At 43.7% G+C, this 13,685-nt stretch overlaps 1 protein-coding gene and 1 long non-coding RNA gene across 2 annotated transcripts in view; both read right to left on the reverse strand.

Annotated features, from left to right (window-relative positions):
* Positions 1-3,335: 3,335 nt before the first annotated feature.
* Positions 3,336-13,685, reverse strand: part of LOC118376222 (sodium/potassium-transporting ATPase subunit alpha-2-like) — a 33,817-nt gene continuing 23,467 nt past the window's right edge. The window contains exons 13-24 of the mRNA XM_052476256.1: positions 12,425-12,534; positions 12,005-12,180; positions 10,366-10,502; positions 9,529-9,679; positions 8,219-8,387; positions 7,934-8,088; positions 6,649-6,772; positions 6,053-6,198; positions 5,562-5,692; positions 4,562-4,663; positions 4,027-4,118; positions 3,336-3,708 (exon numbers count right to left, since the gene is read on the reverse strand). Coding sequence (XP_052332216.1) covers positions 3,680-3,708; positions 4,027-4,118; positions 4,562-4,663; positions 5,562-5,692; positions 6,053-6,198; positions 6,649-6,772; positions 7,934-8,088; positions 8,219-8,387; positions 9,529-9,679; positions 10,366-10,502; positions 12,005-12,180; positions 12,425-12,534 — 1,522 coding nt within the window. The 3' untranslated portion in view covers positions 3,336-3,679. The remainder of the gene's footprint in view (positions 3,709-4,026; positions 4,119-4,561; positions 4,664-5,561; positions 5,693-6,052; positions 6,199-6,648; positions 6,773-7,933; positions 8,089-8,218; positions 8,388-9,528; positions 9,680-10,365; positions 10,503-12,004; positions 12,181-12,424; positions 12,535-13,685) is intronic.
* On the reverse strand, positions 10,531-11,392 carry LOC127910949 (uncharacterized). The gene is made up of 3 exons (XR_008076973.1): positions 11,223-11,392; positions 11,049-11,164; positions 10,531-10,874 (listed from the first exon to the last, which is right to left on the reverse strand). It is a non-coding gene; the product is annotated as an uncharacterized LOC127910949 (long non-coding RNA).

Below are 13,685 nucleotides of genomic sequence, written 5' to 3' on the forward strand. Positions count from 1 at the left end.
CACATTTTGTTACGTTACAGCCTAAAACGGATTCAATAAAAAAAATGTCCTCATCAATATACACACAATACCCCATAATTACAAAGCAAAAAAGTTTTTTCGACATTTTTGAAAATGTATTAAAAATTAAAACAGAAATACTGAAATACTTATTTACATAAGTATTCAGGCCCTTTGCTACGAGACTCGAAATTGAGCCCATTGATCATTCTTGAGATATTCATACAACTTGATTGGAGTCCACCTGTGGTAAATTCAATTGATTGGACATGATTTGGAAAGGCACACACCTGTCTACAGTGTATATAAGGCCCCACAGTAGACAGTGCATGTCAGAGCAAAAACCAAGCCATGAGATCGAAGGAATTGTCCGTAGAGCTCCGAGACAAGATTGTATCGAGGCACAGATCTGGGGAAGGGTAACAAAATGTTTCTGCATCATTGACGGTCCCCAAGAACACAGTGGCCTCCATCATTTTTAAATGGAAGAGGTTTGGAACCACCAAGACACTTCCTAGAGCTGGCCACCAGGCCAAACTGAGCAATCAGGGGAGAAGGGACTTGGTCAGGGAGGTGAGCAAGAACCCGATGGTCACTCTGACAGAGCTCCAGAGTTCCTCTGTGGAGATGAGAGAACCTTCCAGAAGGACAACCATCTCTGCAGCACTCCACCAATCAGGCGTTTATGGTAGAATTGTCAGATGGAAGCCACTCCTCAGTAAAAGGCACATGACAGCCCGCTTGGAGTTTGCCAAAAGGCACCTAAAGGACTCTGACTATGCGAAACAAGATTCTCTGGTCTGATGAAACCAATATTAAACTCTTTGGCCTGAATGTCAAGCATCACATCGGGAGGAAACCTGGCACCATCCCTACAGTGATGCATGGTGGTCAGCGGCAGACACTGGGAGACTAGTCAGTATAGAGGGAAAGATGGCTGGAGCAAGGTATAGAGAGATCCTTGATGAAAACTTGCTCCAGAGTGCTCCAGCCAAGACAACGCAGGAGTGGCTTCGGGACACGTCTCTGAATGTACTTGAGTGGCTCAGCCAGAGCCCGGACTTGAACCCGATCAAACATCTCTGGAGAGATCTGAAAATAGCTGTGCAGTGACGCTCCCCATCCAACCTGACAGAGCTTGAGAGGATCTGCAGAGAAGAATGGGAGAAACTTCCCAAATACAGGTTTTCCCAGTCTGTAATGTCATACTCAAGAAGACACAAGGTTGTAATCGTTGCCAAAGGTGATTCAACAGAGTACTGAGTAAAGGGTCTGAATACTTATGTAAATATGATATTTCCATTATTTTATTTTTTATACATTTGCAAAATGTTTTTCTTTGTAATTGAGGTATTGTGTGTAGATTGACGAAGGAACAAAAAACAACAATAATTGAATCAATTGTAGAAAACGGATGTAACCTGACAAAATGTGGAAAAATTTAAGGCGTCTGAATACTTTCCGAATGCAGTGTATGTTCACTCTGTCTTCTATAAACAAGTGCTGTAACATCCGAATGCAGTGTAGTCCACTCTGTCTTCCATAAACAAGCACTGTAACATCCGAATGCAGTGTAAGTTCACTCTGTCTTCTATAAACAAGCGCTGTAACATCCGGATGCAGTGTAAGTTCACTCTGTCTTCTATAAACAAGCGCTGTAACATCCGGATGCAGTGTCGTCCACTCTGTCTTCTATAAACAAGCACTGTAACATCCGAATGCAGTGTAAGTTCACTCTGTCTTCCATAAACAAGCACTGTAACATCCAAATGCAGTGTAAGTTCACTCTGTCTTCTATAAACAAGCGCTTTAACATGGAGATATGGCCGTATGGGAACACTAACCCCATAAAGGTGTGTATCAATTTAACCCCGAGTTTAAATCATTATTTTTTTATCCCTGATGTGAAAGATAAGGTCCTTCTGCTTCCTAAACCATATGTCAAACGATGTGTGTTAATGTTCAGACAGAGCGACGCTGCTCAACAAAAGACGCCTTCGTCCAAAGACTCTTATGTGTGATGTAATGGAACTGAGAGTCAAGATCAAGGGCCAAGGTTATACAGGCTGTATATTGACCTAGGTAGTGGATGCGCTTATCATTCCATGACCTAATAATACTAATGTTGTAATAATATATTTGGGAATAGGTTACAAGAAAGGACAAACATCATCAACCGCTTCGTTCAGATTAACTTTATTTCATATCGAGACACATTTCAGAGCAATTTATTTTCACACAACACCACATCTGTCATTTTGTGTGTCCCAATGGCACCCTATAGTCCCTGTATAGAGCACTACTTTGACCAGTGCCCATATGGCTCTGGTCAAAAGTAGTGCGCTGTGTATGGAATAGGGTGCCATTTGGAACGGAACCCTAGCCTTCAGGACTGATGATTGATGCAATTAATGTTTAGCTTTTGAAGTACATTTTATTTGGTGAAGCAAAAAACCATGTATGATGCATTTGAATGCTACAGCCGTAGTGCAGCATCTTGTTTGATTGATGCAATTAATGTTTAGCTTTTGAAGTACATTTTATTTGGTGAAGCAAAAAACCATGTTTGATGCATTTGAATGCTACAGCCGTAGTGCAGCATCTTGTTTGTTTGACATTTGGGTTTTGGAAAGTCCTTCCAGTGTAGTTATTGTCAAAACTCAGTAATATCAATCACAATTACAGGCTTTCTTTGCAGCGCTATCCTCTATGATAACCAGAATGGTGTACTGATCCGTGCAATAGCAGACAGACAAACACAAAGCACGCACACATACTGTAAAAACACACATACTCTGAGTATACAAAACATTATGAACACCTGCTCTTTCCATGACATAGAATGACCAGGTGAATCCATGTTAAAGCTATGATCCCTTATTAATGTCACTTGTTGAATTGACTTCAAATGAAGGGGAGGAGACGGGTTAAAGAACGATTTTTAAGCCTTGAGACATTTGAGACATGGATTGTTTATGTGTGCCATTCAGAGGGTGAATGGTCAAGACACAATATCTAAGTTCCTTTAAACAGGGTCTGGTAGTAGGTGCCAGGTCCACCGGTTTGTGTCAAGAACTGCAACGCTGCTGGGTTTTTCACGCTCAACAGTTTCCTGTGTGTATCAAGAATGTTGCACAACCCAAAGGACATCCAGCCAACTTGACACAACTGTGGGAAGCGTTGGAGTCAACATGGGCCAGCATCCCTGTGGAACGCGTTCGACACCTTGTAGTGTCCATAACCCTGACCAATTGAGGCTGTTCTGAGGGCAAAAGGGGGTGCAACTCAATATTAGGGAGGTGTTCCTAATGTTTTGTACACTTAGTGTACACACACACACACACACACACACACACACACACACACACACACACACACACACACACACACACACACACACACACACACACACACACACACACACACACACACACACACACACACACACACACACACACTAGCAGCAGTTACAGTGGTAATATACGCTTATTTTCAGTGGTAATGTAGGCTGATTTTCTGATTTACTGATTACGTAGGCTTGTTTGTTATTTTCAAAGACAAAATACATTTTGTAAGGTAGTTTTGCTGTTCTCTGCTTAGCTAGACCTTGCATACACACGTACTCACTCATTCACACACACACAGAAATTCAATCTTAACAATAACACATTTCTGAACGTTAGTAATATGTCTCCAGTTCCACCCAACCTATAACAGAGAAAGATTAAAATGAGTCAGACAAGAATGATTGGATTAGTCATCATTACATAGTCTTCCTCTCAGTGCTTTAAAATGACAAAACCCTTTTAACGCAGTGACTCTCTGATCCCCAGCACATCAATATGATTATTAACATGACTGATTAACATGAGCAAATAACTGTCACGATGAATGATCTTTTGTGAATCTCTCTATTGGTCTCTTCCTTACAGAACAGACACTCAGTGACAGACAACTGGCATCTTCTGTGACTCTCTCTATGTCATTCTATGTCATTCTATGTCACTATGTCACTATGTCACCCACCTCCAGGATACCTCCTGATGATGAGCTTGCGGACCTCATCGTAGATGAAGATGAGGAGACTGTAGGGGAGGGCACAGAACCACCAGGAGACCCTGAAGGAGAGAGAGGGAGAGAGAGACAGAGAGGGAGACAGAGAGGTGGAGAGAGACAGAGAGGGAGAGAGATACAGAGAGGGAGAGAGAGAAACAGAGAGGGAGGGAGAGAGAGACAGAGAGGGAAAGAGAGAGAGATAAATAAGGGAGGAGTGTTTGATGGAGTTCATTGTAAAATCTATTCAGGTTCATTCTGAATCCTTGAGATGATAAGAGGGTGTGATCTGAGCAAGGCGTGTGAGGGACTTGTTTTAGGAGTGTTTAGGGTGTTGCAGAGTGGAGACGTGTGTCGTACTGACTTCAGAGGATACAGTTAATTGTAAAATCCACGTAGTCGAGGGTGTGATATGAGAAAAGCGTGCGAGGGACTTGGGGGTAGAATTAAAGACAAGGGGTATCGGGAATGGGATGTCCTTGTGTTTAGGGTGGTGTGTGGTACTGACTTCAGGGGATACATGCGGAGGGCGATGTCCATTCCTGGGCAGTAGGATAAAAATGCAGCCAAAGCAGTCTCAGCAAACAGGCCAAAGATCAGGATACGATTCCTATTGAGGAAATGGAAATGGGAGAGTTGGCCAAGACAAGTTTAGATTTTTAACAAATTAAAATATATATATATAGTTTATTATTTAACCTTTATTTAACTAGGCAAGTCAGTTAAGAACAAATTGTTATTTACAATGACGGCCTACACCGGACAAACCCAGACGACGCTGAGCCAATTGTGCACCACCCTATGGGACTTCCAATCATGGCCGGTTGTGATACAGCCTGTAATCGAACCAGGGTCTGTAGTGACGCCTCTAACACTGAAATGGTTGGTTGTGATACAACCTGGACAAATACAGTACATACTTATACAAAGTAAAACAAATCCTATTCCCTATATACAACAGTACACTACTTTTGATCAGAGTCCAATGGGCAGTGCACTACTTTTGATCAGAGTCCAATGGGCAGTGCACTACTTTTGATCAGAGTCCATTGGGCAGTGCACTACTTTTGATCAGAGTCCATTGGGCAGTGCACTACTTTTGATCAGAGTCCAATGGGCAGTGCACTACTTTTGATCAGAGTCCATTGGGCAGTGCACTACTTTTGATCAGAGTCCATTGGGCAGTGCACTACTTTTGATCAGAGTCCAATGGGCAGTGCACTACTTTTGATCAGAGTCCATTGGGCAGTGCACTACTTTTGATCAGAGTCCAATGGGCAGTGCACTACTTTTGATCAGAGTCCATTGGGCAGTGCACTACTTTTGATCAGAGTCCAATGGGCAGTGCACTACTTTTGATCAGAGTCCAATGGGCAGTGCACTACTTTTGATCAGAGTCCATTGGGCAGTGCACTACTTTTGATCAGAGTCCAATGGGCAGTGCACTACTTTTGATCAGAGTCCAATGGGCAGTGCACTAGTGTGCCATTTGAGACTTTTCCACCCACTTCATGCCCTGCTGAAAGACAGAGTTCCTCCTGGTCTTGCAGATAATCACGTCGGCCCATTGCACCACCACGATGCTCACAAAGAACGAGGTGTGACATGTGAACTCAATAATCTTCCGCTGCTCGTAGGTCTGTGAAAGGAACACACGTCTTACAATTGGAAACCTGTTGTAGTTGTGAATAAAAAGAAACACTCTTGATGCTTCCAACAGTTTACATTTTTTATTGACTACACTTTTGTATTTTGTATTTTTATTGATGACAGTAGTATGTCAAGGTGTGCGAATTTACATTCTAAAAAAACGTTGCTGTGGATCTGATAAATATAGCTACTATATGGATGTGTTAAACCCTCTCAGTCTCACCCACTGCTGTGGATCTGATAAATATAGCTACTATATGGATGTGTTAAACCCTCTCAGTCTCACCCACTGCTGTGGATCTGATAAATATAGCTACTATATGGATGTGTTAAACCCTCTCAGTCTCACCCACTGCTGTCCATAGCTGTCCTCCACCTCGTTGTTGGCACGGTCGTCCCAGTTCAGACGGATGCCCAGCAGGGTCTCTGGCCAAAAGCCATTCTCAGCCAGGATCACAAAGTAGGTGAAAAAACCAGCCAGAGCCTGAATCATACCTGGAGAGAGAGAGAGAGAGAGAGAGAGAGAGAGAGAGAGAGAGAGAGAGAGAGAGAGAGAGAGAGACAAGTCCATCAGGAAAATATAATACCTGTTTCAATAACTGGCATGAACAACAGAGGGCAAAAAGACAAACTACGTCCCAAGTTGGCAACCTATTCTCTTTTTGGTGCACTACTTTTGACCACGACCCCTATGGGCCCTGGTCAAAAGTAGTGCACTCTATGGGGAATAGTATACCATTTGGAACATGCACAAAATAATTTGTTACAGTACAGTACTTGTGTACAACCATTGATGTATGCTTTAGTTCTGAGGTGGACAGACACAAGGCTAGCATCCCAAATGGAGCCTTATTCCCTATATATTGCACTACTTTTGACCAGGGCCCATAACAGGGTTCCATTTTAGGACACAGAAACATGGATGAGCCTGTCAGGTATTCTGACCTATCTGTCCGTAGGCCATGCTGATCAGTCTGTCGTTCACCAGCTTGTCTGTCTTTGGACACCTGGGCTGACGTTTCATAATGTCACTCTCAGCCGTCTCATAGGCCAATGAGATAGCAGGAACCTGTAACCAGAGATAGGGGTGAGAGGAGAGGGAGTTAAAGAAGAGAGATGGGGAGAGAGAGAGAGAGAGAGAGAGAGAGAGAGAGAGAGAGAGAGACAGAGAGAGAAAGAGAGAAAGAGAGAGAGAGAGACAGAGAGAGAGAGAGAGAAAGAGAGAAAGAGAGAGAGAGAAAGAGAGAAAGAGAGAAAGAGAGAGAGAGAAAGAGATAAAGAGAGAGAGAGAGAAGAGAGAGAGAAGAGAGAGAGAAGAGAGAGAAAGAGAGAAGAGAAAGAGAGAAAGAGAGAGAGAGAGAAGAGAGAAAGAGAGAGAGAGAAAGAGAGAGAGAGAGAAGAGACAGAGAGATAGAGAAAGAGAGAAAGAGAGAGAGAGAGACAGAGAGAGAGAGAGAGAGAAAGAGAGAAAGAGAGAGAGAGAAAGAGAGAGAGAGAAAGAGAGAAAGAGAGAGAGAGAGAGAGATAAAGAGAGAGAAAGAGAGAGAGAGAGAGAAGAGAGAGAGAGAGAGAGACAGAGAGTGAGAGAGAGAAAGAGAGAAAGAGAGAGAGAGAAAGAGAGAGAAAGAGAAAGAGAAAGAGAAAGAGAGAGAGGGGGAATTTTGAGACAATGTATGACAGACAGAACAATGTGACAAAGTTCTACGTTTCATAATAAGAAAAGGCAACAACGGGGCAATGTATGAGTTGAAGTGGAAAATGGACATAACCCAGTGTGAGACTAGAGTCCTCACAGCAGTGGTTACAAATCCAGTTTGCTTTACAAGATTGAGTAGCTCTCACCCTGACCCAGGGCAGGGTAGTGGTGAGTTATAGATTGAAAGGTAATGTACGATCAAGCTGAGAGAATGTCTGCTTGTGACTGAGTGTCGAGGAGCAGAAATATGACCTGTGCATATAAAGTGGAAAAGGGAAACCTGCACTCACTGAAATAGTCTTTAAGGTGTAATGTTCTTTAGCAGCAGAAGAAAAGCTCAAACAAATGGACTGCTAAAGAACATTACAACTTAAAGGGACCGATTAAGTTGTCCTGGACTAAAAAGCACTTTAATGGTGATCCTCCATTGAGCTTTTACGTCCAGGAATAATGCTTCGTCTGTGTCCGGGAAACTGCCCCAAAGACTTTCAGTGTGTGGGTTTTCCTTTTCCAGTCAGTTTAGCGGGTCCTCACCATGTCTGTGCCCAAGTCGATACAGAGGATGGTGACGGTGCCCAGGGGCAGGGGAATGCTGGCAATGATGAAGAGGAGGAAGGGGCTGATCTCTGGAATGTTACTTGTCAGTGTGTAGGCGATAGACTTCTTCAAGTTATCAAAGATCAGACGACCTGTTTTGAAGAAGAACAGATAGATTAAGTTTTTTTTTTCCTTCCTTCCTTCCTTGCCTCCTTGCTTCCTTCCTTCCTTGCTTCCTTGCTTCCTTGCTTCCTTCCTTCCTTACCTTCCTTCCTTCCTTACCTTCCTCCACTCCAGTGACAATAGAGGCGAAATTGTCATCCAGGAGGATCATGTCTGCAGCCTGCTTGGAGACGTCAGACCCAGCAATCCCCATAGCAACCCCAATGTCAGCCTTCTTCAGGGCAGGCGAGTCGTTCACTCCGTCCCCAGTAACCGCCACGATTGCCCCCTAGAACAAGAGAATTCAGAGTCAGTAAATAAGACCAGACACCAGTCTCAACGTCAACAGTGACGAGGCGACTCCGGGATGCTGGCCTTCTAGGCAGAGTTGCAAAGAAATAGCCATATCTCAGACTGGCCAATAAAGATAAAAGATTAAGATGGGCAAAAGAACACAGACACTGGACAAAGGAACTCTGCCTAGAAGGCCAGCATCCCGGAGTCGCCTCTTCACTGTTGACGTTGCGAATGGTGTTATGCAGTTACTATTTAATGAAGCTGCCAGTTGAGGACTTGTGAGGCGTCTGTTTCTCAAACAAGACCCTCTAATGTACTTGTCCTCTTGCTCAGTTGTGCACCAGGGCCTCCCACTCCTCTTTCTATTCTGGTTAGAGCCAGTTTGCGCTGTTCTGTGAAGGGAGTAGTACACAGCATTGTACAAGATCTTCAGTTTCTTGACAATTTCTCGCATGGAATAGCCTTCATTTCTCAGAACAAGAATAGACTGACGAGTTTCAGAAGAAAGTTATTTGTTTCTGGCCATTTTGAGCCTGTAATTGAACCCACAAATGCTGATGCTCCAGATACTCAACTAATCTAAAGAAGGACAGTTTTATTGCTTCTTTATTCAGGACAACAGTTATCAGCTGTGCTAACATAATTGCTAAAGGGTTTTCTAATGATCAATTAGCCTAAAATGATAAACTTGGATTAGCTAACACAACGTGCCATTGGAACACAGGAGTGATGGTTGCTGATAATGGGCCTCTGTACGCCTATGTAGATATTCCATTAAAAAATCTGCCGTTTCCAGCTACAATAGTCATTTACAACATTAACAATGTCTACACTGTATTTCTGGTCAATTTGATGTTATTTTAATGGACAAAAAATGTTGCTTCTCTTTAAAAAACAAAGACATTTCTGAGTGACCCTAAACTTTTGAACAGTAGTTTAAGTTTTATGGAATGACAATTTTGGGGCAATTTTCCCATCAAATATTTTTCTCTAGGGATAATAGCTTCCTAGTATCTAACTCTGAACAGGATAATAGATTGAGAATCCCTGACTCATGCTTTAATTATAGAGACTCAAACACACACACACCCGCACACACACAAGCGCACACACACACACAGACATCCTTTCACCGTTCTCTGGCAGCCCTCTACGATGATGAGTTTCTGCTGAGGTGATGTGCGGGCGAACACTATCTCAGTGTGGTTCCTGAGTAGGTCATCCAGGTACTCTGCACTCATGTCCTTCAGGTCCCCTCCATGCACCACACAGGCCTTTGCATCCCTGGAAGAGACACACAGACACCAGCCCCCAGTGAAAAACCACACAAATACACAGATATACACACACGGGCGCGAACAGTCACACACACAAGTTCTCACATATGCACGGACGCACGCACACACACACACACACACACACACACACACACACACACACACACACACACACACACACACACACACACACACACACACACACACACACACACACACACACACACACACACACACACACACACACTCTCTGGGAGAGAGATGCAGATACAAGCCAACAGTGGGAGGGGTTTTGTTTAGTTTATTTAAAAATGTAAAACAAGGTACACATATAACATTATGCACGTGATTTAGGATAATCTAGGATAAACACAGAAAAGAAAACAGTTTATTTCCATTGTGGTCTTCCTTCATGGTCGCATTTGTCAAATGTGTCACGGTAAAAAACAGAAGCAACAATGTAATGACATATTAGAACAACGCACGTACGTACGCACGCACGCACGCACGCACGCACGCACGCACGCACGCACGCACACACGCACACACACACACACACACACACACACACACACACACACACACACACACACACACACACACACACAAACACACACACACAAACACACACACTCGCACACACACGCACACACACACACGCACACACGCACACACGCACACACGCACAAACACCTGGGGTTGACTTGACTTAGGGGAATATTCAGTCTTTCAGCGATGTCCTCCACAGTCTCGTTGCCCTCGGAGATGATACCCACGCCTTTAGCGATGGCTTTGGCAGTGATGGGATGGTCGCCAGTCACCATGATGACCTGACAGCATAGAGAATCATAAACATCATATGTCATCTATACCTGTCACCGTGACGACCTGACAGCAAAGAGATTCATAAACATCATCACAACTATAAACACATCAAATGTCATCTATACCTGTCACCGTGACGACCTGACAGCATAGAGAATCATAAACATCATCACAACTATAAACACATCATATGTCATCTATACCTGTCACCGTGACGACCTGACAGCAAAGAGAATCATAAACATCATATGTCATCTATACCTGTCACCGTGACGACCTGACAGCATAGAGAATAATAAACATCATATGTCATCTATACCTGTCACCGTGACGACCTGACATCATAGAGAATCATCAACATCATATGTCATCTATACCTGTCACCGTGACGACCTGACAGCATAGAGAATAATAAACATCATATGTCATCTATACCTGTCACCGTGACGACCTGACATCATAGAGAATCATCAACATCATATGTCATATATACCTGTCACCGTGACGACCTGACAGCATAGAGAATCATCAACATCATATGTCATATATACCTGTCACCGTGACGACCTGACAGCATAGAGAATCATCAACATCATATGTCATCTATACCTGTCACCGTGACGACCTGACAGCATAGAGAATCATCAACATCATATGTCATCTATACCTGTCACCGTGACGACCTGACAGCATAGAGAATCATCAACATCATATGTCATATATACCTGTCACCGTGACGACCTGACAGCATAGAGAATCATCAACATCATATGTCATCTATACCTGTCACCGTGACGACCTGACAGCATAGAGAATCATCAACATCATATGTCATCTATACCTGTCACCGTGACGACCTGACAGCATAGAGAATCATCAACATCATATGTCATCTATACCTGTCACCGTGACGACCTGACAGCATCTATACCTGTCACCACATGAACTGTACTTGTTCCTTGTTTTCTCATTTATAGACTTGCAGGAGATTATATTGTTGGATTGTTGGATTGGTTAATTGATTGATTGGTTGGTTGATTCATTTATTTGTTAGTTGGTTGGCTGGTTGGTTGGTTGATTTATTGATTAGTCAGTTAGTTGGTTGGTTCATTCACTGATTAGTTCATTGGTGGGTTGATTGATTGATTGATTAATTTATTTGTTAGTTGGTTGGCTGGCTGGCTGGTTGGTTGATTTATTGATTAGTTAGTTAGTTGGTTGGTTGTTTAATTGATTTGTTGGTTGGTTGATTCATTGATAAATTAGTTTGTTGGTTGGTTTATTCACTGATTAGTTAGTTCGTTGGTTGATTAATTGATTAGTTTGTTGGTTGGTTGATTAATTGATTAGTTAGTTGGTTGGTTGGTTGGTTTATTGATTAGGTGGTTGGTTGAATGGTTTGTTGGTTGGTTTATTGATTAGGTGGTTGGTTGAATGGTTTGTTGGTTGGTTTATTGATTAGGTGGTCGGTTGAATGGTTTGTTGGTTGGTTTATTGTGCCACTCACCTTAATCCCTGCGGAGCGGCATTTCCCCACAGCGTCGGGGACGGCGGCGCGAGGAGGGTCGATCATGGACATGAGACCAACGAAACACAGCCCTTTTATGGGGAAGTTGACTTCCTCACAGTCAAAGGAGAAGCCCCGAGGGAACTGGGCCGGAGACAGTGGCAAGTGGCAGAACCCTGATGGAGAGAGAAACACAACAAACAGACAGGAACTCTTATTTTTGTCATTTTTGGTTTGGAAGGAGATCAAGGTTCTGATGTTCTTTTGTATTTTATTGAGTGTTTATGTTGGGACAGATATAAGGAACCGATCAGGAGATGGAACGTGAAGAGGAAAGGCACAGATAATAGCCAGGTGTGGTCCGGATATAGAAAACATAATGCCGTTTTGGACTCAACCTGTGTGCTGTAGTGTACGTACCTAGAACTCTCTCTCCCAGCCCTCCCAGCTCCATGTAGGCACTCTGGAAAGCTTCGTTCCAGTTGGCGTCCATTGGAACCTCCTGGCCGTGGATCAAGATGGTGCTGCACCTGAGAGACGCACAACAGCGGTTATTAATTCACCTGTTGCTGTCAGTCAGTGAGATACAGTCCCTTCAGAAAGTATTCATTCCTGTTGACTCCTTCATTCCTGTTGACTCATTCATTCCTGTTGACTCATTCATTCCTGTTGACTCATTCATTCCTGTTGGCTCATTCATTCCTGTTGGCTCATTCATTCCTGTTGACTCCTTCATTCCTGTTGACTCATTCATTCCTGTTGACTCATTCATTCCTGTTGACTCATTCATTCCTGTTGACTCATTCATTCCTGTTGACTCATTCATTCCTGTTGACTCATTCATTCCTGTTGACTCATTCATTCCGAGCATGATCATTACACAGGTGCACCTTGTGCTGGGGACAAAAAAAGTCCAGTCTAAAATGTGCAGTTTTGTCACACAACATAATGCCACAGATATATAGTTTATATGGAGCGTACAATTGACAGATAATTTAATGTTCATTTTTCCACATCAGCCCAGGACCTCCACATCTGGCTTCACTACCACAGACCAGTGTAATTACAACAGCCCAGGACCTCCACATCTGGCTTCACTACCACAGACCAGTGTAACTACAACAGCCCAGGACCTCCACATCTGGCTTCACTACCACAGACCAGTGTAACTACAACAGCCCAGGACCTCCACATCTGGCTTCACTACCACAGACCAGTGTAACTACAACAGCCCAGGACCTCCACATCTGGCTTCACTACCACAGACCAGTGTAACTACAACAGCCCAGGACCTCCACATCTGGCTTCACTACCACAGACCAGTGTAACTACAACAGCCCAGGACCTCCACATCTGGCTTCACTACCACAGACCAGTGTAACTACAACAGCCCAGGACCTCCACATCTGGCTTCACTACCACAGACCAGTGTAACTACAACAGCCCAGGACCTCCACATCTGGCTTCACTACCACAGACCAGTGTAACTACAACAGCCCAGGACCTCCACATCTGGCTTCACTACCACAGACCAGTGTAACTACAACAGCCCAGGACCTCCACATCTGGCTTCACTACCACAGACCAGTGTAACTACAACAGCCCAGGACCTCCACATCTGGCTTCACTACCACAGACCAGTGTAACTACAACAGCCCAGGACCTCCACATCTGGCTTCAC

This window comes from Oncorhynchus keta, chromosome 23 (genome assembly GCF_023373465.1).
Source record: "Oncorhynchus keta strain PuntledgeMale-10-30-2019 chromosome 23, Oket_V2, whole genome shotgun sequence".
NCBI lineage: Eukaryota > Metazoa > Chordata > Actinopteri > Salmoniformes > Salmonidae > Oncorhynchus > Oncorhynchus keta.